The sequence below is a fragment of the Ceraceosorus guamensis genome, assembly GCF_003144195.1.
Source record: "Ceraceosorus guamensis strain MCA 4658 unplaced genomic scaffold IE81scaffold_17, whole genome shotgun sequence".
In the NCBI taxonomy this organism is placed as follows: Eukaryota; Fungi; Basidiomycota; class Exobasidiomycetes; order Ceraceosorales; family Ceraceosoraceae; genus Ceraceosorus; species Ceraceosorus guamensis.
The window spans coordinates 341157-362615 of NW_020290012.1; the positions used below are offsets into that span (position 1 = coordinate 341157).

Here is a 21459-nt window from a genome sequence, read left to right on the forward strand (position 1 = left end):
TCTCGGCCGATACGTTTGGCGCATGACTATGAATTACTTGGGTTACCGCGCGCGCGTTTCGCAGCTTAATGTGTCTGATCAGTGACGAGTGCACGCCCTCGATCAGGAATTAATGTGAATGCGATTGCAAATGACTCGTGAGTACCTCGCCCACACATCGACTCACCCTCTTCGACTGCATCAACACCAACAGGATCGACATTTCCACATCAGTCAAGGAAGAGCGAGCTCAGCGCCGCATCACGGACCTTGCTGAGCTGCAAAGCGCCCAAGTTCTTGCGAATCGCGAGCGCCAAGACCAAACCGGCGTCTCGAGATAGTCACACGACTCGAGGGAGGCCCATCCCTAGCCTCTCGGCCCCCTCACCCAACCCAAAAGCCTCCTCTGTACTTGACAAGATGGAAGCGCTCTCTTCGACCTTGTCGAAGCTGTCCATCACAGCTCAAGAGTTGACGCACGCCTCTGTCACCTCGCCATCAGAATGGGCCACTGCGCTCAAAGACGCGGCGCTGGGCAAGTCCTACGTGGGAACAAAGACGTTGGTGTTCAAGCCCAAATCGAAAGCTGCGCCTGTGCCTCTGGTCATAATCTTCGCAAAAGAGGATGCGGAATTCAGCAGCGCAAACGTGGGCAAAGCGATTGGACACAAGGAGATGAGGTTGGCTGCTCCTGACGCGCTGCTGCAGTACCTGTCTGCCACAAAGGATGACGGTGAGTGGGGCATCACGAACACAGCGGTCGTAGACCTGTCGCACATCTGACGCGCCTCTTGCCGTCCCGCCACGGGCAGTCTCGCCGCTCTCCTTGTCCAGCACCAACGCTGCAGGAGCCACCTTTCCCGTGCAGCTCGTCGTCGACAGCGCTCTGGTCAGCTCCTCCGAGCCGCTCGCGGTGCACGCCAAATCGGACAAGGAGAGCCTGCTGATCTCCTACCAAGGTTTGCGACAAGTCATCGAATCGACTGGCGCGGAAGTCAAGGAGCTCGATCTGGCTTCTCTGGCTGGCTCGCCTGCAGGCGCGTGAGTTGATCGTGGTGTACCATCATCTCGCGTGTCCGGAAACTGCGAGCTTAGAGCGTTCATCACATACGAACACTTGCCACCATTCTCGCATGCACAGTCCCGCTGCCAAGTCAACCACCAAGGCCGCCCCAAGCGCATCTGCTCAAGCGATCCAACAGGCAAAAGCGGACGCAAAAATTGCTGACGCCGAGCTCATCGGTATCAACGTTCGCAAGGACGGAGACTTTTCGGAATGGTATCAGCAGGTGTTGAAAAAGGGAGACATGCTGGAGTACTACGACGTCAGCGGCTGCTACATCCTCAAGCCTGCGAGTTACAGCGTCTGGCAAGCCATTCAAAGTAAGTCGAGCTTGCGCGAAAAAGGGTGAAGGCCTACGTGTGTATCGGATTTGCTCATGCTAGCCTTTCGCTCCCAGCGTGGTTCGATGCTGAGATCAAGAAACTCGGCGTGGAGAATTGCTACTTCCCCATGTTCGTCTCTTCTGACGTGCTCGAGAGGGAGAAGGATCACATTGAAGGATTCGCGCCCGAAGTCGCCTGGGTCACAAAAGCGTGAGTTGCGAGACGGCCAGGTCGCCTTGGCATCACAGGGCTCCGCGCTGAGTTACGAGCTGCGTCTCTTTCCCTTTGTAGGGGGAGTTCAGATCTCGAGAAGCCGGTCGCCATTCGCCCCACGTCGGAGACTGTCATGTATCCATGTGAGTTGGCTAGCCTTTTCGGTGGGTCTAGGCAAAGAAGCTCAATGATCCTCGCATGCGCAGACTACGCCAAGTGGATTCGTAGCCATCGCGATCTGCCGCTGAAACTGAATCAATGGAACAGCGTCGTGCGATGGGAGTTTAAGCATCCTCGTGAGTCCCGAAGTCGTGACGTGGCCGCGACCGTTGATCAGCGTGAATTCCTGATGCGCGCTCAAATCGTCCTCAGAGCCATTCCTGCGCACGCGAGAGTTCTTGTGGCAAGAAGGCCACACAGCGCATATGACATTGGAAGAAGCTGATGTCGAAGTCAAGCAGATTCTGGACCTCTATCGGCGAGTTTACGAAGAGCTGCTCGCCGTCCCCGTCGTGCCTGGTGTCAAGTCAGAGAAGGAGAAATTTGCAGGCGGCTACTACACCACCACAGTGGAAGGTTTCGTTCCCACCACTGGCCGAGGTATCCAAGGCGGAACGTCTCACTGCCTGGGCCAAAACTTCTCAAAGATGTTCAACATCACCGTCGAAGATCCCAAGGCTCCTGATGAAATTCGTGGCAAGCCAGAAGGCAAGCTGCACGTCTGGCAAAACAGTTGGGGACTGAGCACTAGGACTATCGGTGTGATGGTCATGGTGCATGGAGACAACCAAGGTTTGGTCATGCCGCCTCGTGTGGCTCAGATCCAAGTCATTGTTGTTCCCGTCGGCATCACTTCGAAGACCTCGCCCAAGGACAGGGACGTGATCCTCGACGCTTGTGCAGCGCTCGAGAAGACGCTAAAGTCGAACGGGCTGCGCGCAAAGGCGGATTTGAGAGACAACTACAACCCAGGCTACAAGTTCGCAGACTGGGAGTTGCGAGGTGTACCGGTGCGGTTGGAGATTGGACCCAAGGATCTGGAAAAGCAACAAGTGTTGTCTGTGCGACGAGACAATGGTGCTAGAGCTGCCATCCCTTCTTCGGACCTTGTGGCACAATTACCAAAGCTCCTGGATCAGATTCACAAGGATATGTTCGACAAGGCGGACAAGGAGTACAGGAGCAGGAGAAAAGTGGTGACGGATTGGAACGACTTCACAAAGACTTTGAACTCCAAGTGCCACGTTGTCATTCCGTGGTGCGAGGTGGAAGCTTGCGAGGATGCCATCAAGGACCGAAGTGCCAGAAAGTGAGTCGCGGAAATGCAAGGCTGCGATGGACGCTTGTGCGTGAGACCAGCACTGACCGTTTTTGTTGCTCGGTTCCCGCCTCCTTAAGCGCCGAAGAGGGAGCAGAAGTGGATGAAAGGGCACCTTCGATGGGCGCCAAATCCCTCTGCATTCCCTTTGACCAAGCTCAGTTTGGGGATGTTGCGGGCAAAAAATGTCCGCAATGTGGCAGCGCCGCGAAGCGCTGGACCATGTTTGGAAGGTGAGTCGTCGAATGCGTTCAAGAGCGCGCGCACACACGTCCTGTGATTTGTTCGTGTGCTGATTTACTCGAGTTGCCTACATTCGCTTTTCACCCGCAGGAGCTACTAGGTGTCGATGCAGTGCTTGAAGAATGCTGTGGAGGACAACACGTCACACGCCCCCGTCTTTGTTTGAAAGCCATGAATGCACGCACACGTGCTCGTACTCGTGCAGATGCGGGTGCAAATGTGCGAGACTATACGCTCGCTCCCTCCACTTGAGCTTTGGGCAGTCCGCAGTGCCACACGCACGGCTTGATGGTGCAAGAGAGTGAATTGATGGTTCCTCAGACTGAATTGGGAAAATGTAAGATCATCGATAAGGTTGTAGGAGATGGGGAGGGGGGGGGGGGGGGGGGGGGGGGGGGGGGGGGGGGGGGGGGGGGGGGGGGGGGGCGTCGCTGATAGCACTCGTACGTTGCTTGACATCGGCTTTGGCCCTGCAACAAGGAAGGAATGGAATGCTCCGGGGCACGCTGGACAGCAAAGGAGAGTGGGGGGCTAAAGTACAGGGAATGCTGGGACCAGAGAATGACAGGACGTGCTGGATCCTGAGGCGTAGATCGCACGTGGACTATAGGAGATGCTACTAGCCGGGGTCTTGGATCGAGCGATCTAGCAGCACCCTCCGCCTTGTCCTGACTGCCCGTTTCTGATATCCACGCCGTTCCTGCCCTGCGCAGGATCGATCCTGCTTCCACCTCTTCCTCCAGCCCCGCCGGCCCTTGCAGCATTGGAAGCTGACTCTAGTGGCAATTTTCGAGCGATCATTGTAAATAGCTCGGACACATTGTGCGAGTCCTTTGCCGATGTCTCGAGGAACAAGAGATTCTCTTCATTTGCGTAAGCTTGCGCTTCCTGCAAGGTACGAGCGGATGTAGCGAGAGTTTTAGCAATGAAGAATCAAAAGACGCGAAAACGTGTTGTGCAGAAGTCGTGCAGGATCTGCCTCACCTCTGCGGGCACCGCTCGTCTGCTCGCAAGATCCGCCTTGTTCCCCGCCAGTGCGATGATGATGTTCGGATCCGCTTGGCGCTGCAGTTCCCGGATCCAGGCTTTGGCCTTCTCAAGAGAAGACTTGGGTGGTGAGGCAAGCGCATACATGAGATCAGTATCTCCCACAGTGAAGCTGCCAAATTGAGCTGCCGAACTGGCCACGCGCGTCTCCACATTTGCGCAGCGCTTTTTCTAAACCATCGATAGCACTCACTTGTTGTGTGATGTCGTACACTACGACAGCACAATTTGCGTTGCGGTAATACATAGGGGCCAGTGACTTGTATCTCTCTTGACCGGCAGTGTCCCTGAAACGCAGCGGGAAACGGTCAGTAACGGTTTCGCATGCAGCTCTTCAGTCGCTTGCCGTATGCTTCAGGTCCTCTTACCAAATCTCAAATTTGACAGTGGTGGACTCATCAAGGCTAACGGTCTGCGTCAAAAAAGCAGCTGTTGAGGGACAAAGATTGAGCAAGCCGGTCGAAAGACATTTGTAGGTTGCTGACCTGAACAGAGCTCTCACCTCCGATCGTGCTTTCTCTGTAGTCATCAAACTGATCTTTGACAAATCTGAGCACGAGACTGCAGGAAAGAGAAGTGCTTTGTGATCAGTGATCTGAAGAATTGCACCTGTTGCGGCGCTGCCAATCTTACCTGGACTTTCCAACGGCACTTTCGCCTGCATAATGGACAACATACGGGACGCGCTTTGATTAGTCAAGAAGAGGTGTGCATCCTGGCGCAAGTCGCTCACCCAGCAAGACCAGCTTGAATTGAAGTTGCTTGGCTCCTGATCGAGCAGCTGCCATCTTGTGCAAGAGCGACTGCGCTGTATATTAAGAGTCGTAAAGGATGAATGAAGCTCTACAGACCAGCTTGTGTGGTGGTGTAGTTGATGCAAGATTGCTGAGGGTTTTGCGGATGCAAGGGGAAGGATATGCGGACCTCTTGAAGAGCTGCTCTTGATGGAGTCGCGCAGTGGACGTCGAGCTCGCAATCACAAATCGAGACTGCAAGGGCGGCTCAAGTGGCGTTGGCGCAGACTGTTGGCTAGTCAAGATCCAAGAGAGACGCTGACTGTTTGCAGCGCCCTCGATTTGCCGATAGGTGCGGCAGCCGCTGCGCAACACCTGAGATGCGAGCGATGGCGGGAGCGAGACTGTTGCGCTAAGTGCACACCGGGATGTATGCACAAGAGCTTTGCGTGGTGAGATGACAAGAGCTCAGCGCAATTGGAATCGAGGGTGTTCAATGTTGCGATGAGATGAGCAAGTACTCAAAACGGCTTGTGAGATGGTGGAAGGTGGGGAGTGGATGTGGAGTTGCGATGAGATCAAGATGTCATCATCCCATCCCATCCCATCCCATCCCATCCCATCCCATCCCATCCCATCCCATCAGCCACGCGATGGCTCGCAATCTCAAATCACGAATTCACAACCTTGCTGCTGAACGGACGACCACTCACGACTCGACCCAAAACTAAACAAAGGACTCGCAACTCGTGACTGTAACTTTGACTGCGCATGCGCATGCTCTCCTTTCAACTCTCGACTTGATTTGAAACTCCAGACACGACGCAGCTTATTAGCATCTGCACCTGCTGCACCGCATCGAATGAGCCATACCACCACCGTATATACCGGTGTCGTACCCAACACCTCCCTACCGATCCAGGCGCATCGTCAGTGTCCTTTGGCTACGTCGTGATCTGACCTTAGGCCGGCTCACCCCTACCGCGTGCGCCCTCGGGCTGCTGCTGCATCCAGCATGCATCCTCCATGCGCAACCGACATCATCACCAACGGCTTGTCCACGCACCGACCGCTACGGCTGCAGATTCACGTGATCTGACTTCTTGATCACATGTTTGTGGTGATTGGAGCGCTATCATTTGAATGAATAAATAAATCAAATCTTTCTAGGTCGATCTACAATTACAGGTTGAACGCTGCGAAAGGCTATTGAGATGTCAAAGATGTCAACGAGGCTGCTGCCACAGCGAGGGGGCCAGTCCGGCAGCTTACCAGCGGCGTGCATCTGAACGTATAATAGGTATAGGGAGCGCACATTTAGCAAGAGATGCAGCTGGCCGGACCAGGCAGAGGCGAAAAGCCACGTGGGCACGGGCGTGACGCGCCTCACCATGCTGCAGGCCAAATTCTGCCGTGTGTGAGTAGTCGTGTAGCAGAGCGACCTGCATACATCAAACTCACACTCATCAAGTTGGAAGAGTCAGAAGAGTCAAACTTCTTCTCGACGATACGTGTGCTTGCATTCTAAGCGATCAGCTCGAGTATCAAGACTGCTTTCGGCGTCACCAACACATCTCAAAGAAAGAGAGAGAGAGATCAGCATGGCCGCATCTCAACAGGCTGCCCTGGCCGCTCAACAAGCTCAATCAGCTTTCTCTCAGCAGCAAAACGGGCAAGCATACGACGCTTCGCAGCAGAGACAGCAGGCTGCTTATTATGGTCAGGATGTGGACGATGACGATGCTTATTTGGAGGATGGAGACGAGGTTGACTTGATCCCTGCTGATTACGGTCAGGCCGATGACGCGTATCTTGACGAAGCTGGTCAAGGTGAGTCCAATGGCCCCTCATGATCGGATAGCCTGTCGGTCGCTCACTCCACGTCGCTACAATCAAAGCTGCTTTGCTCGAGGCGCAGCATGAGCAGCAAGCTCAGGCGCAAGCTGCCGCTTTGGCCGCAGTGCCTGATCAAGTCCGCAAATACATCGTCCTCTTTCATCAGGCCATCGTCAACAACTCCATACCTGAGATCAGCTCCGCGTACGAGAGCAACTGGAATCGACTCACTGAAAAGTACTTCCAGAAGACCGAGTGGCCAGAGGCTGAAGTCATTGCTCCCTTGGTTGGCGACGGTGAGTGGAGATTTTATAAAGCTATGGTTTATGGCCGTGAGCGGACGAAGACTCGTGACTGAAGCGTCTTGCCACTGTCTTGCCCTGCACCCCTAGACCAACGCTTCTTGACGCTGTACAGAGAGCTCTGGTACCGTCACGTTTACTCGCGTCTGTCTCCAGATGGAGAAGATCGCTTTCACTCCTACGACAATTACTGCGATTTCTTCAACTACGTTCTCAGTGAGTGGTGACAGCGGCTTAGTCTAATACCATCCACGTCAATTTACTCACATTGACGTCCCGCGCGCTGTTCACAGACTCCGAAGGTCCTGTGCCCCTCGATCTGCCAGCTCAATGGCTGTGGGACATCGTGGACGAGTTCATCTATCAGTTTCAGAGCTACTCGCAGTGGAGGAATCGAGTGAACAACAAGACGGAGGACGAGCTGCTTTTGCTGCAAGACGGGGGTGTATGGAGCAGTTACTCCGTGCTGAACGTGCTGTACTCCCTCATTCAGAAAAGCCGCATCACCGAGCAATTACAAGCTGTGCAGGCTGGTGAGGATCCCGAAGAGGCGGCAGGCGAATTTGGCAACAAGCCTCTGTACAAGATGCTTGGCTATTTCAGCATCATAGGGCTACTGCGCGTCCACGTGCTGCTAGGTGACTACACGCTGGCTCTGAAGATGCTGGACCACCTGGAACTCAACCGAAAGGGAGGCAGCATCATGAACAAGGTGACGGCATGTCACGTCACCGCGTACTACTATGTTGGATTTGCATACCTTATGCAACACAGGTACCCGGATGCCATTCGGGCCTTTACCCACATCTTGGTCTTCATCATGCGACTCCGGCAATACCACACAAGGAGCTATCAGTACGATCAGATCAACAAGACTGCAGACAGGATGTATGCGCTCTTGGCGATCGCTTGCGCACTCTGCCCGACGCGGCTGGACGAGAACATTCAGACCGCCCTGCGCGACAAGTACGGCGATCAGCTCAACAAGATGAGCAGAGGGTGAGTCAGAAGCACGCATTAAGAAGATTGGTGCGCGCGTTACTGACAGAGCCGCGACAATATGTGACAGGGAGGAGGGTCTGGCAGCATTTGAAGAGCTTTTCTTGTACGCGTGCCCAAAGTTCATCACGAGCAATGCCCCACCGTACCATGATGGAGATGCTCTAGCGGACTACCAAAAATCCCCGATGCCAGACCCGGCTCAACATCAAGTCAAGGTCTTCCTCGCAGACGTAAAGACGCAGCTGTCTAATGGCAACATTCGCTCCTTCTTGCGCCTGTACACCAGTCTTGGCACCGACAAGTTGGCGAACTTTCTCGAGGTGGACGAGGAAGAGCTCATTGAGGAGCTCATGGTCGCCAAGGCTTCTAGCAGGAGCTTGAAGTGGTCCGAGGGTGGACTTTTGGAGGGTGAGGTCGTCAACACTAGCGATTTGGACTTTGTCATCGATGGCGTGAGTGCGGCTGTATCTCCTCATTTCGGACAGCTAGAGAGAGCTCTTTTGGTCAGCGGTGGCTCACCGCGATGCGCCTCTGTCGATCACACAGAACATGGTACACATCGCAGAATCCCGTGTTGGTCGCAGATTTGGCGAGTGGTTCATGAGACAAGGAATCCGGATGAATCAGACTTTGCACCACATCAAGTCCAAGCCTTTGCCCATTCCCGACGACGCCAATGCCGCTGCTCAGGTTGCCGCAGCCACAGCTACAGGCAGCAAGACGGGCGATCGAAGGCCGGGCGCATATGGTGGTGCGTTTGGAGGTGGCAGAGGAGGGCACGCTGCGAAGAGGGGAGGCGCCAGAGCGGGTGGAGCTTCGACTGGTGGTCCGGCTTGGGGAGGCGCTGGAATTAGGACTGCTGCTGCAACCACGACCGGCTAGATTTGAGGCTTCGCATCAGCTAGCAAGCTCTGCAAAATGCCATGTCTGTTGCCACATCTCTGGCACGACAGATGTGCGCCCCCCCTCCCGCGATGGCAATTGTATTCATTACAAGCACATGATGGGTCTCTTTTCGGACGCGAACGAGCTTCTCGCACCGTCTACATGTCGTCTCACTGAGTGCGTTACGAGCTCTCTTACTGCAGCCCCGACTATCGTCGTGCAATCGCCTCTGCACGTCGGGAGGTGGGGGGGGGCTATGCATCGAACGCGCCATTCGTGATTGCCGCCGACGTATCCTGTTCGGATTGACGTTTTGCCAACTCTTGGTTTGTCTCTTCATGTGTGCTTGAGCTCTTCGTAGGACCGCTCGCTCACAAGGGGGCGTGTCCTTGAACTCGGTGACGTAGCTAGAACCGCCTGGGGATCGACCCGACAACTTGCTGATGGATGAGATTGGGAAACGTCACAGACAAACGGCAGTCCGAGTGCCTTGGCCTTGGTCGATCGCCTACGATGCTCAAGACGATCAAGGGACCCCCTCCCCTCCTCTTTCGATGTGCTCGCTCGGACTTTGCAAGTCTGCGCGAGCAGTTTCTTGAAGTTCACGATCGATGGAGCTCATTTCACTGATTGTCGTCCGCCGCTTTGCCAGCTATCGCACCATCGCGATTGCGTATGTTTATCCTGCTCATCACGTTTTCGATGGCATCGGCGTAGAGGGTGTCCATCTTGCGCTTCAGAGCTTCGTACTCGGCGTCATTCAGATTGCTGCATTGATGCCGATTACGTGTGTACCTTGCTTCGTGCTCGATCAGCTGCGCCATCCTCGTGCGAAGGGCCGCTGCATCGAGGTGCTCAGACCAAATCGTCGACTTCTCAAAGACGTTTGATAGCTCTAAGCGCGTCCGAGGATATCCATCGCGATGCCGTCGAGAAGCAGTATTCAGAATGGCCGCTCTCCAAAACTCCCACGCCTCTCGTAGTGGTGGATTTAGCATGTGCAAAATTAGCCTTTGGCTCTCAAAACCGGTCGCGCTACTGACTCGTATGGTTTCGAGACGGGCGTAGGCATGCAGTGGAACGTGTCGCACGAAACCTTCTTCATCCACCTCAGGATATGGCTTGTAGAGGGGCATGAAGGCTTGAAAGAAGGCATCACTTTTTCCATCAGAGAAGTCACGAGTTTCAAAAGTGACGTTGTTCAGATCAATCTCCTGTAGAGGATGACTTCCTGCATAGTCTGGGCGGTGTACAGCCCACTTGAAGCCGCGCTCTAATGCTGCGACTGCAAGAGGAACGATTGCTACGCTGAAGCCCTTGACCAAGGATGGGTCCGAGGGTGGTGCCCAGCGGAACCTTTTCAGGCGCTGCAGTCGTGAGATCGCCTTGGCCAAAATCTGAGTTTCTGACAAGGCGAAGCGCGCTCGGAGGAGGTCGGAGTGGTGAAGCGAGAAGAATTCGAACTTTGGGGGGGAAATGGGAGGAGCTGAGCTCGCATTAGAATTTCACACGACCAGCAGGGCCGATGCTTGCACTCACGTCCACCTCCTCCGTCTGTGGTGCACACAAAAGCAGCAGCGCGGCTAATCTCAAGCGGTCGATGCGTCGCTCGGTCTTTGCCCTTGCTTCGGACGCACGCTGTTCAGCTCTTCTGCGACCCATTTCGTCATCCAATCCTCGAGGGTCTAGCAGCGGGGAGTCATCCTCATCGCTGGTCGGATCAGCTCCTGATGCCAGTGAGCCGCCAGGGACGCCAGGAATGTTGATCCTGAGCTTGACTGTGTGCTTGGCGATTGTTGGGTGAGAGATCCGACGCAGGTAAGCGGGTGGATCCGATCTGAACCTTGGCGTCGCCTTTTGGTTGTACAAGGAGTCGTCTGAGGAGTCAGAGTCGGATTCGTGATCGATCGAATGCCCGGAGCGATAATAATGAGGCCATGACTCGAGCTGATCTGCCTGAATGCGCACGCCATGTCGGTCTAGCGAGGTGTGAGTCCGGTTCCAGACGAGGTTGGTGCATCTTTCTACAAGACAAGCGAGCTGACCCATCGAAGAGACTTCCAGGTGCTTGTAGAGCAAAGGAATGAGTATGCCATTGATGTCGCGGCAACTACAGAGCAAGCTGACAAACCCGCTCCCATCACAGCTGGGCGATGAAGCACTGCCGGTCGACTGTCGAGCGTAGAAAGCTTGGCGCAGGATGAGGATCTGCAGATCGTAAGGTAGGTCTAGAAGACGAAAGGAAAGCGCGTGGGAGGCACTTTGAGCTAGCACACCATCGCAGAGGTCCTTTTGTGAAAGCGTGTTCTGGGACTCTGATGGGTCGGACAGGGTCAAGCGCTGCATCTTGAAGATTGGGGCACAACAGCTGAAGAACAAGAAGCTACGCCCTTGAAGGTGATCAGCATGGAAAGCTCGAGCGCGTTTGGTGCACGAGTCAGATTTCAAGAAATGAGATGACTGCTTGGCGTTGGTATGCGCAGCACGATGCCGATGCACAAAGGCGACAGTCGTAAACAACGACCTAGCTGTAGTGACGCGACTCTTCAGCAAGCTCAACCAGCAGGTTTGGAGACCCTCTTTGCGGCGAATCCGCCAAGCATGGTGTGGCTTTGTCCATCCACCTCTAGCAGTCCTCGACCATCCATTCAGCAGTCCCCTTCCAAGCTCTTTGCCTTGCTCTCTGCGATGGTCTTAGCTCGACCTTACAGCTGCGCGTTCGCTCGTTTGCCGCGCTGTTCCTAGCCCCCGTCGGCTTCGTTTGACCCAGCTGAAGGGCTTTATGCTTCTGACTTTATATAGAGGCGAGTCTGTGCTGGGTCGAGACAAGATGGGACGACAGCAGATCCGGTCAAAATTGCGCGCCTTTGGTACAAGCGGTCGAGTTTGGTCACCAGTTGCTCACGTGTTCTACACTGAGTGACTGATTGACTTGGGTCAACTCTGCCTAGCTGACGTCCATGTCCATGCTGTCCATGCGGCATGCAGCACTCGCGCACGCACCAGCATTGTTATCACCGCGGCGTTCTCGGGTGTGGCTTCGCTTACATTACGGTGCGGGTGCGGGTGCGGGTGCGGGTGCATGCAGTGCCCTGCCGTGGTGAACCTCCACTGCTGACTGCATGGCTTCTTTCTTGATCATCTAATTTTGACAGCTGCTGCACATCTCACACATCAGTCGTGATTATAATCAGCGATACCCACGATTCACTCAAAGACTTGATGAGGCTGGTGCATAGACTCGATCGTACCATCGCGCTGGTACGCCGTGCCTATACGTGCCGAACGAAATGTCGTGCGAGGCAACGTGATGTCGAAGGTATGCGAAGCATCATCAGCAGCAAGGAGCGCTTGGTGCAAAGGACTGACGGGCAAGGCCATGCTGCGCGGTCGCTCCATCGTCAAAGACGAGGAGAGCCCGCGCGGCTGGGGGGGGGGAAATATGATGGGTATGACACGCTCGCTACTCTACTCTAGCTGCTGATGTTGAACGACAAGGATGAGGAGCGCTTAACTTTGTCGCTTGAATCATACGTGAATGCCGATGCAGACGAAGGATGCAGACAGGGTCTTGGTCGGACGCCCGGCCGGTGCGGCGCAGTGTGAGTGAGTGTGCATCACAGCACTCACTCACAATCACCGTACCGTTAGGTACTCTCTGACTGTGCGATGCAATCTTGCAGACGGGCGATTCACGCGGCCAAACACTCAGACTCAGACTCAGACTCAATCAGACTCGAATCACAAATGCTGGGCAGGGCATGCCATGCCATGCCGAGCTCAAGCCGAACGAGACAGTTTCAAAACTCGATCGAGACTTGCTCCAACTTGCCAGGTCTGCGAGGTCTGCTCGGAGATGATCGATAGAGAAGCGCAATCTGACTCGCCCGTTCGTGATTGTGATGGCCGCCAACAGTCGTGAGTTGCGAGTCATGAGGTATGATGTATTGCGATGTACGGCAGCGCTGCAGCGCTTGTGCGCGCAAGGCACGACCCGACCTACTCGTGACTCGTGACTGTAGGTGCACCCAGCAGCACCGCCATACGTGCCATGACGCACGTTCGATATCAAAAACAAAAAAAAAGCCAAGCGTCAAGGCAGGCAAGACCTTCGAAAGGATGCGGATGCGGGTGCGGATGCTGAGAAGAGACCTGCATATCCTTCGTACCTTCCCTGCGTCTCTCTCATCTGGCGGAGATGTGAACAAGCTGCTGCATGCGAGCGAGACACGGGGGTGCCCCAGCATCCACTTCTACTCATCACATTCACAACTTTGACTCAGATTCGCGATTGTAGACACGTACACGTACACGTACACGAGCAGATGCCTTTCTGTGCCGTATAAGAAGCCCAGCTTTGTGCAAGCCTCCCGCCCTCTTCCAACTCGTCACTACTACTCCCCCAGCCAGCTCGCTCCACAGCCCTGCAGTTGCAGCGTTACGCAGGACTACGAGTAGTGTGACCCGTGCGTGACCACACAAGCCTCTACCAATCATGGCACCCCATCCTCATCTAGGCTACCAGAACCCCGTTGTGGGATGCGACTTTCCGGACCCGGGTCTGTTTTACGATGACACTTCCAAGCGCTGGATAGCGTACGCCACGAATGGCAACGGCAAGAACATCCAAGCGTGGACCAGCGAAGATTTCTGCTGCTGGAAGGAGCACAAGCAGGACGTCTTGCCTGGACCCTTTCCACCATGGACGGGCAAGCCTGGCTTCTTTTGGGCACCAGAAGTGATCAAAGCGCCCAACGGTAGACCTGGCTACCTGCTCTACACTTCTGCCAACGACAGCTCGACGGATAAGCAGTGCATCGGCGTGGCTTATTCCCCTCAAAGTCCTCTCGGTCCCTTTCACTTTGTCAGCCACGGCCCCATCGTCAGCAGAGGGGACACTGGAGGATGCATCGACCCTCAGCCTTTTGAGGATGCGCAGGATGGAGGCAGACGCTACCTCATCTACAAGAACGACGAGGACAAGATGTACACTTCAAAGTGCCAAGTGAGTCGTGCCCCCCCTTTCGCTCCTCCCCCGTATGCCCGCATGCTAGTGCTCACCCATCACGCGCTTCGCTGCACCCTCACCCTCACCACTACCCCCCCTCCCCCCCCCCTTCGCTCAGCTCTGGATCCAGCCGCTTTCCGAGGATGGCCTGACCTTCTCTGCAGATCGCTCGCCCCTACTGGCACCCACAGAGTCGTGGCAAAACTCCTTGCTTGAAGCTCCGTACCTCGTGTACGAGCCTTCGAGTCGAACCTACATTCTCTTCTACTCCAGCGGCACCTTTACCACCTCGGGCTACGCTACGGGCTACGCGACATCCAAGCGCGTGACCGGCCCTTACACGCCTCACAAGGAGCCGCTGCTCTACACGGACTCTCTGAGGGGTATCCGAGGACCTGGAGGTCAGAGCATCGTGCGAGGAGTCGAGGGACATTGGTTCATCGCCTTCCACAGCTTGATACACGAAGGAGGTCCTCGACACATGTGCATTCACCGGCTAGAATTCGACCATGACGGAAGTCCCAAAGTACCTGGCAGACCACACATTGGCAAGAGGATGCGATTGGGTGCAGAGGCGGAAGATGATGCTCATCCCGGTCAAGGCTTGCCACCCACGGATGGACGCGGTGGCGGTGGAGGCGCACCGGACGGCAAAAGCAAGGCAAAGGATGCCGTGACAAAGGGCCTCAACAAGTTTGCAAAGTTCGTTCAGGACCACTGATGGCGAGGAGATGCGGCATCACATCACGACCCTCGAAGGGGTGGAATTTGGAGAATGAGTGGCATGTACGGGGGGAGCATTGCAGATGCGGACATTGTACATTTCAGAAGCATTTCCCGTTTTCTCTTGCCGATACTCTGGCAGCCTGGCTAGCTCGATGATGAAGATGGTGAAGTGATTGCTCATTTCAGATTCGATGGAACGCGTTGCATGAACGCAAGCCGTCACTTGACTGCGCAGCCAGATCGTGGTTTGGAAATCCGATTCGGACCGTGTTTGAGTGTGGTGGATGATGAAGATTCTCCTTCAATTGAAAGTCGAGGTTGCGTTGAAGCCACGACAGAGGACCATGCGATCATGACTTTGGGTCTCGGGATCGTGATTCGCTATCGTTGACATGACCACTCACGACTCCAAACTCGAACTCGAGCTTCATCAGACATTTTGTGATTTGTAATCTGCTTGGCCTACCGCCGTGACTCGTGGTGAGTCTTCTAAATTGATTCGAACGGACGTGCGGGGCCAAGGACCGACGCGTGCGCGCGGGCGTGCGCTATACTTGGACCCTGTGTGAATAATCAGAATTGTTAATCATACCTCATCTTGCATGTTCTTTTGATTCTGCAGCATGATGCTGATTTTTGATTCGAGCTTCGATGCGCGTCTCTCACACGATCGAGCATTCTTCCTGTCATTCGCGACCCGTCTCTCCTGCTCGCTCACACCATCATTTTGAAGTGTTTGGTCGCCGTCTTCAGCATCACCGCCCCTCCCCCCCCCTCTGTTCAACAGAATGGTCAGGCGCAGTGATTCGGGCTTGATGCCCGATGCCAAGCCCAAGCCAAGGCACAGCAAGTCTTCATCCTCCTCCTCACCCTCCATCTCCCCCTCCACTTCCCTCTCCCTTTCCAACTCGCTCTCCCACACCGCATCCTCGCTGGCAACTCTCGCATCCAGCACTGTGACTGCAGAAGCGACGCCCCATGGCCGCACCAGACTGTCCACGCTCCAACTCTCCGTCTCTGTGCTCTTTCGCCTCGCCGTCTTCATATTCTTGCGATGGATCCCTACCGGTATGGCCTCGCCTGCGGTGTCCATACTGTACGGAGCCTACGTGCTGCTATGGCTGCTACAAGCATGGCGCAGCTGGAGCAGGTACTCGACCTCTCCAAATGGTCGCTCGATGAATGGCGTCAAGCATACATCCTTCTCAGCTCGGCAGCTGTGGAGACCCTTGGTGCTGGGCATCAGCTCCCCTCGGGATGAACAAGGGGCTCGCAGCGCGCTTGCGCTGGGTGCACACACTCTACTCTTCCTCTTCTTTGTCGACGCCTTCTACTCGCCTTATCTCTTTCCCTCTCACCTCGAGCATCACTTGCATTTTGCCCGGACTGGAGCGATCGACTCGACGAGCGCTACTTTGCACTTTAGATACCCTTTCCCATTCGGACACGAAGACCCGCTGAGCGGCATCAAGACGACACTGGATGATACTGTTCCATGGCTGGGTGGCACGCAAGGCGACCACCAACCCGTGGATACCCTCGGCCTGACTACTCCTCTGCGAGTCGTATATCGCGAATCCGTCTCTCTGCCCAGTCTGGTTGAATACTCCAAGGACTACACGGGCGCGATGCGACGAAATGCGGGGATCAAAGCATGGCAGAGAGGACCGCTACTATCCATCTCCCCAAAGACGGACTGGGTAGATACCGCGATGCTCTCCTCTTTACTGCCATCCACACGGTACGAGTACCGCTTGATCTGGGCGCACAACAATAGCTTCGCGCCGTTTCCAGAGATGAGCAGGAGCTTCATCACATGGCCCAACGGTAACGATCCCTTTTTGAGCTCGGCTGCTAGCAAGGGGGTGCCCGTCTCCAAACGAGCAAGAGAGGAAGCGAGGAGCATGTTGGCGCCGTGGAGAGAGGGTGATGCAGCGCCTTGGGACGATCCAGAGCAGTGAGTAGTCAGGACGGCTACCGACAAGTCATGCGTCACGCAAACCAGCGGTGCGGCGGTGCGATGCTCAAGCGAGATTGGAAGCTTGCGTTGGAGGTTGATGTGCCACGTGCGATGCACGCTCACTCGTGGCTTATGTAATTGGCTCTGACGTGCACTCTACGACCTGCCCCGCAGCTTCTCCTTTGCGTCATCTTCCTGCGTCAAGCCAGACTTTCCTTGGGTCCCGACGCAGTTCTGGGCTTGGTCATGGGCGTTGAGGATCATCGGAATTGGCAGTGAGCAAGGAGGATTCGCTTTGCGAAATAGGATTCCCGGCTTCGACCTCTTCGCCAAGACGAACATCGATGGACTTGATCGGCCGCGAGTGAGGTTCATGCTGCAACTTGGGTGAGTTTCGCGTGCTCTTCATGTGCACTCAAATAGTACTGAACCGTTGTGCTATCCGACGAATGTGCAGCGATCTCATCTACGCCGATGTTCCTCGATGGGGTGGTCCCGTTCTCGACGCGTACAGAAAACTGTACCGCAATCTCTACGACTCGGAATCCTTCCGGCGCGTGTATGAGCGCATCCCGGTCATTGGTATCTATGACGATCACGAGGTCAAGAACAACTGGTCAGGATTGCAGCTGCTCAAGACGTTCAGCAAGCGCTACGATACGGAGCGAGCAGAGATCGTCCAGGATCATGTTCAGATTCCGTCTGTTGTGGGACACGATGCTGGTGACGAAGCTATGCCGGCGCAGTCAACAAACAACATCGAGGAGGTTGATGTGCACGTCTTGGCAGAGGCTCCAGCGTTCGAGCCAGCGAAGAAAGCCTGGAGAGAGTACGTCGGTGGTGCGAACCCAAAGGCAGCGGCCGAAGAGGAGAATTACTACGAGTTCAGGTACGGGAGCACGGCGTTCTTCGTTTGGGACACTCGGAAATTCAGGACTCCGCACGAGCTGCCTGATGACGCTAGCAAGACTATGCTAGGCTCAAAGCAGAAGCAGGTGTTCCTGGACTGGATCAAGAGTGTGAACGCCACGAGCAGCTTCAAGGTGAGTGTGTGCGCGAGGCGCACAAGCACCCGTAGTGAGGCTCACTATGCTATGCTTATGCTGAACGGCCGCGTGTCTTTACAGTTTGTGATCTCATCTGTACCCTTCAACACGCTCTGGGGCGGTGCGCTGGACTGGGATGGCAAAGAAGACTCTTGGAACGCCTATCGGACCGAGCGAGAAGAGCTGCTGGAAGTTTTGCAGGTGAGTAGTAGGATGCGTCTCCTTAACCCCTCTCCAAATACACGCCGACCTCGCCTTTTCCCCCTTCCAAACAGTATGTTCCGAACGTGATCGTCATTAGCGGTGACAGGCACGAATTCGCGTCTGTCGGGCTCAAGACGGCGACCTATCCCAAGGACGACTATCCTGTGACCGAATTCAGCACCAGCCCGCTCTCGATGTTTTGTGAGTGTGCTCGCGATTGCGGCATCTCTGGCAGCATCTCATTCAGCCTTGGGCACGAGGGGGGGATGTTTCGCGTGCTTCTTGAAGTGCAAGTTCACCTGATCGTGCTCCAAAAGGCAAAGTCTGCGTTTCAAGTGGTCCACATCTGCTGACGCATGGTGAAACGGCCATCACATTCTGCGTCTCGTCGCAGACTTGCCGGTGAGAACATTCTCACAAGATCACGGTCTGGGCCCCACTGGTGTGGAAAAGGTGTACAAGTACCTGCCAGATGGGAACGTGAAGTGGACCGAGGTGCGCATGGCAGACGTTCATGGGCTTCATTGAAGAAGCCGTGTCGTCAGCACTAACGCAGATCCACCCCTTGCATGCCTTCACAGTTCGAAGTCGACACGAGGGATCCTGCCGCGCCGAAAGTGATTGCCACGGTCAAGATCGATGGAAAGGAAGCGTGGAGAGTGGTCGTGGTAGGCAAAGGTGTCCTTACAAGACCGACGTACGCCATTGGAGACATCGCAAAGAGCTTCTTGGAGCTTCTCAACTTCAGACCTCGACGATGGTTCACTTGAAGCGGGTCGCGGCAAAGGAAGAAAAAGAAAAAAATCCCCAGAAGCTGCCGTTGCGCACGTTTGGCAATGTTTCAAAAGATCCTCCGAAGCTTTCGTTGGGCATGCAAGTGGATGGGCAACACCTCGACGTGCGCCACGGATCACCTCACCAATCTCGGAGAATATATACCTTGCATCTTTTTTTGGGAAGCGAGCGCTGAATGTCAAGCTCTGACCGAGGGCGCTTTGCGGATTCGGCTTCATGCCCGGAATTTGGTAGGGCTTTTGGAGGGAAAAATCAGATTGCAAGCCTTTCTGGCAGGATGTTAGATTAGAGTCTGTATGATGCTTGTGAGGTGTATGTTACATTGGTCTCTGAGCGCACATGCCGAGCCAAGGAACGTGCAGTCGCCAGAGCACGCCATGATCAAAAGCCTGCATAGGGTAGTGTGATGGCCGATTCCGAGCCTTTCGCATGCCATGAGCAGTCTGTTCAGCTCGTCAATCGACTTGCTAAACCGCGCCCACGCTCTCCGCGGCTTCTCGAAGCCCTCGATCGAGGGGCTGAAGAGCAAACAGCAGCCCTTTGGCTCTAGCTTGACACTTCGAATCCAACCTGGAGTAAGGTCCCTTGATCAACTTGCTTCCCGCTTTCACCTGGAAAAAAGGAACAAGGAGAGGATGTAAGAAGCCTAGCGAAGAGCTGGACGAGGTGCTTGAGGATGACGGAGGAGCTTGCAGGACGAGGGCATGCATGAATGTCAAGATGCTGAGAGAAGTGGGTGGATGTTTGTTGCTCAATTCCCACAGGTAGCGAGGAAGCATGCTGAGCCAATTGCGCAATGGCGCACTGTACCTCCCGGATTTGAGCGATGGAGAGAAGATGCAAGCAGATGATGGGGAGGAGTGTACCTTTGAAGTAGGAGAGAAAGGTTTTGGACGAATGGGCATCTTGCGCAGCCCTGGCTCATCTGATGCATGCAGACTCACCAAAACAAATGCGCAGATAGCCTTGGTCGCGGCACGTTTCGCTGGCCCTTTTGCAGCGCACCAGTGTTCAAGCAGCGCAACGAACACAGCACGCACGCCGTTGTCCATGTCCGAGGCAGCCATGGCAGCCATTTCTGAGTTTGCAGCGCCCTCGTCAACGTCTTTTCGTCGATTTAGCAGCATCCAGATGCTGGGCAAGAGAGCCGTGTATTCTTCTGCTGTGAGCGACCGTGGACTTTTAGCGCCCTCTACAGCAGAGGCAGGCACGACTGTTTGAAGTGAAGCTCCTTCTTTGGCCTTCGTGCCTGGTGCCTGCGGGAACACATCCCAATCGAAACCTTCATTGCTACGTGCGTCGCGCAAGAGGACCTCGACGACGTGCGCCTGCACGTCGGACAATCTGACCATTCTTGCCTTGGTCTTCCTTTGCGCTTGGTCAGGCCGGACACCCGCAAACATCCAAAGAGCGTACAATTCCGCAAACGCCGTGTCTAGAGCTTGCAAGCGAGCGATGGTAGAGTCTGACGGTGATTGGGCTCCCTCGGCTGGCCTGCCAGCAAAAGGCCACCACTTTGACCATTTCTGAAGAAGAGCGCCAAGCGTGTGGGCCGCTTGGGATCGTGTGCCGTCTTCTCTAGAAGGCGCGTTCCCGTTCCCTTGCCAGAGCGCACGCGTCAAATCAATCACGCCTTGCACCAAGTCCAAATTCTCGGCTCTTGACGCGGGAGAAGAGTCAGGTAGAGCGGCGGGGAAGGCGGCCGGAGCAGCTTCCAAGAAGGAAGACAAGAGAAGCGGGGATAAAGCTTGGAAAAGCACTTGGCGCGCATCGCCAATCGTCGACGTTGACGCGGCGAGGGCATGGCACTGAAAGGTCGCAGAGCCAGAAGCGATGCAGTCTCGCATGCCTCCTTGAAGGTCCTGCAAGTTCCAATGACCTGCCGCTGACGAAGGCGCTGTCGTGAGCGGATCGGTGAGCCGTGTGCTCTGCGTGGCGCTGCTTCCGAAGCTGCCTGATGCTACGTTGTGAGACCAGTCAACGACGGCGTCATCACGCTTTGCATTCGATGGCGAATGGAGCGCAAGAGAATGCAGAAAAGCGCGGTACGCAGCTGGTGTGCGGAATGAAGACGCGATGGGCCAGAAAGAGGCAACAAGATCTTCTTCGGTCTCTCCGAACTCCTCATGCGCCTCAGCCTCGACGTGATTCGTCTGCCGTTCTCCACTTTCCGCGGCGACAATGAAAGCTGAGAGTGTCTGGAATAGGCGAATCTTGGCAGATGAGCTCAGATCTGAGGCTATGGTGCTGATCTGCGCTGTGCTCATTGATGCTGGTGGGGCAAGGGTAGATGCTGCTGCGGCATTGGCATGGGAGTGCAAGCCGAGAAGAGTGCAAAAGCAATCCGCGACTCTAGCTCCGGCGCTGGTGCTTGCACTTTGCAAAGGAGAAGTGCAAGTAAGGGTGGATGTCGAGGCGAGGGACCGGATGGCAGGAGCGTCTTGCCAACCTGCGCATACATGCGCGGGTGCAATACGAATCAGCAAATCGAGCGTGGACAAAGCATCGATGCGAACCTGGGCATAGATGTTGCTGAGCGCTGAAGTGGTGTAGAGGATGAGGGTGGAAAGATGAGGAGAGAGGACTGCGGACGGTAGCCTGGGCAGATACCAGAAGAGCAGCTTCGCCAATGCTCGACGGACGCCAGCATCCGTGTCGCCTAGCAGGACCGATACTGCGGGAATGACGTGGGATGCGCTGGAGGAGATCAGGTGCGAGTGGCTGCCGAGAAGTTCCTGTATGGAGGCGAGCGACTCTACGAAAATGGGGGGGGGG

General features: G+C 55.3%; 7 protein-coding genes across 7 annotated transcripts; 4 read left to right on the top strand and 3 right to left on the bottom strand.

Moving 5' to 3' along the window:
* Positions 1–96: 96 nt before the first annotated feature.
* Positions 97–3484, top strand: IE81DRAFT_322186 (putative proline-tRNA ligase). Its single transcript, XM_025513556.1, has 9 exons — positions 97–712; positions 792–1020; positions 1121–1362; positions 1440–1575; positions 1657–1721; positions 1785–1874; positions 1951–2887; positions 2977–3129; positions 3230–3484. The coding sequence occupies exons 1-9, from the start codon at positions 400–402 to the stop codon at positions 3237–3239; spliced, it is 2175 nt and encodes a 724-aa protein (XP_025370925.1). The 5' UTR covers positions 97–399; the 3' UTR covers positions 3240–3484.
* A 289-nt stretch (positions 3485–3773) lies between these two features.
* On the bottom strand, positions 3774–5181 carry IE81DRAFT_68453 (putative GTP-binding protein ypt5). The gene is made up of 7 exons (XM_025517541.1): positions 4920–5181; positions 4820–4844; positions 4689–4747; positions 4555–4615; positions 4380–4473; positions 4124–4246; positions 3774–4027 (listed from the first exon to the last, which is right to left on the bottom strand). Exons 1-7 carry the CDS (start codon positions 4972–4974, stop codon positions 3785–3787), a joined length of 660 nt encoding a protein of 219 aa, XP_025370926.1. The 5' UTR covers positions 4975–5181; the 3' UTR covers positions 3774–3784.
* A 1308-nt stretch (positions 5182–6489) lies between these two features.
* IE81DRAFT_322191 (hypothetical protein) lies at positions 6490–9103 on the top strand. The gene is made up of 6 exons (XM_025513557.1): positions 6490–6750; positions 6819–7052; positions 7149–7274; positions 7352–8057; positions 8128–8512; positions 8607–9103. Exons 1-6 carry the CDS (start codon positions 6522–6524, stop codon positions 8940–8942), a joined length of 2016 nt encoding a protein of 671 aa, XP_025370927.1. The 5' UTR covers positions 6490–6521; the 3' UTR covers positions 8943–9103.
* A 323-nt stretch (positions 9104–9426) lies between these two features.
* IE81DRAFT_68582 (hypothetical protein) lies at positions 9427–11508 on the bottom strand. Its single transcript, XM_025517542.1, has 2 exons — positions 10485–11508; positions 9427–10408 (listed from the first exon to the last, which is right to left on the bottom strand). Exons 1-2 carry the CDS (start codon positions 11289–11291, stop codon positions 9569–9571), a joined length of 1647 nt encoding a protein of 548 aa, XP_025370928.1. The 5' UTR covers positions 11292–11508; the 3' UTR covers positions 9427–9568.
* Positions 11509–13316: 1808 nt separating this feature from the next.
* On the top strand, positions 13317–14779 carry IE81DRAFT_68593 (Arabinanase/levansucrase/invertase). Its single transcript, XM_025517543.1, has 2 exons — positions 13317–13950; positions 14072–14779. Exons 1-2 carry the CDS (start codon positions 13441–13443, stop codon positions 14672–14674), a joined length of 1113 nt encoding a protein of 370 aa, XP_025370929.1. The 5' UTR covers positions 13317–13440; the 3' UTR covers positions 14675–14779.
* Positions 14780–15325: 546 nt separating this feature from the next.
* IE81DRAFT_322196 (hypothetical protein) lies at positions 15326–18965 on the top strand. Its single transcript, XM_025513558.1, has 7 exons — positions 15326–16636; positions 16814–17026; positions 17097–17682; positions 17767–17886; positions 17961–18090; positions 18284–18384; positions 18471–18965. Exons 1-7 carry the CDS (start codon positions 15468–15470, stop codon positions 18657–18659), a joined length of 2508 nt encoding a protein of 835 aa, XP_025370930.1. The 5' UTR covers positions 15326–15467; the 3' UTR covers positions 18660–18965.
* Positions 18966–19151: 186 nt separating this feature from the next.
* On the bottom strand, positions 19152–21419 carry IE81DRAFT_329351 (hypothetical protein; the record flags this gene model as incomplete). Its single annotated transcript, XM_025515145.1, has 2 exons — positions 19152–19295; positions 19629–21419. Coding segments are annotated over 2 exons (1935 nt in total), but the record flags the coding sequence as incomplete, so codon positions are not given.
* Positions 21420–21459: the final 40 nt, after the last annotated feature.

Coding starts and splice junctions, on each gene's coding strand:
- IE81DRAFT_68453 (XM_025517541.1), bottom strand. CDS start 4,974: ATGGCAGCTGCTCGATCAGGAGCCAAGCAACTTCAATTCAAGCTGGTC. Junction 4,748..4,819: donor AGTGCCGTTGGAAAGTCCAG/GTAAGATTGGCA, acceptor TCTTTCCTGCAG/TCTCGTGCTCAGATTTGTCA. Junction 4,474..4,554: donor ACTGTCAAATTTGAGATTTG/GTAAGAGGACCT, acceptor GCTGCGTTTCAG/GGACACTGCCGGTCAAGAGA.
- IE81DRAFT_322191 (XM_025513557.1), top strand. CDS start 6,522: ATGGCCGCATCTCAACAGGCTGCCCTGGCCGCTCAACAAGCTCAATCA. Junction 7,275..7,351: donor TTTCTTCAACTACGTTCTCA/GTGAGTGGTGAC, acceptor CGCTGTTCACAG/ACTCCGAAGGTCCTGTGCCC. Junction 8,513..8,606: donor TGGACTTTGTCATCGATGGC/GTGAGTGCGGCT, acceptor TCGATCACACAG/AACATGGTACACATCGCAGA.
- IE81DRAFT_68593 (XM_025517543.1), top strand. CDS start 13,441: ATGGCACCCCATCCTCATCTAGGCTACCAGAACCCCGTTGTGGGATGC. Junction 13,951..14,071: donor TGTACACTTCAAAGTGCCAA/GTGAGTCGTGCC, acceptor CCCTTCGCTCAG/CTCTGGATCCAGCCGCTTTC.
- IE81DRAFT_322186 (XM_025513556.1), top strand. CDS start 400: ATGGAAGCGCTCTCTTCGACCTTGTCGAAGCTGTCCATCACAGCTCAA. Junction 1,363..1,439: donor CGTCTGGCAAGCCATTCAAA/GTAAGTCGAGCT, acceptor TTTCGCTCCCAG/CGTGGTTCGATGCTGAGATC. Junction 1,875..1,950: donor ATGGGAGTTTAAGCATCCTC/GTGAGTCCCGAA, acceptor AATCGTCCTCAG/AGCCATTCCTGCGCACGCGA.
- IE81DRAFT_322196 (XM_025513558.1), top strand. CDS start 15,468: ATGGTCAGGCGCAGTGATTCGGGCTTGATGCCCGATGCCAAGCCCAAG. Junction 18,091..18,283: donor CAGCCCGCTCTCGATGTTTT/GTGAGTGTGCTC, acceptor GTCTCGTCGCAG/ACTTGCCGGTGAGAACATTC. Junction 18,385..18,470: donor GGAACGTGAAGTGGACCGAG/GTGCGCATGGCA, acceptor ATGCCTTCACAG/TTCGAAGTCGACACGAGGGA.
- IE81DRAFT_68582 (XM_025517542.1), bottom strand. CDS start 11,291: ATGCAGCGCTTGACCCTGTCCGACCCATCAGAGTCCCAGAACACGCTT. Junction 10,409..10,484: donor CACAGACGGAGGAGGTGGAC/GTGAGTGCAAGC, acceptor TCCCCCCCAAAG/TTCGAATTCTTCTCGCTTCA.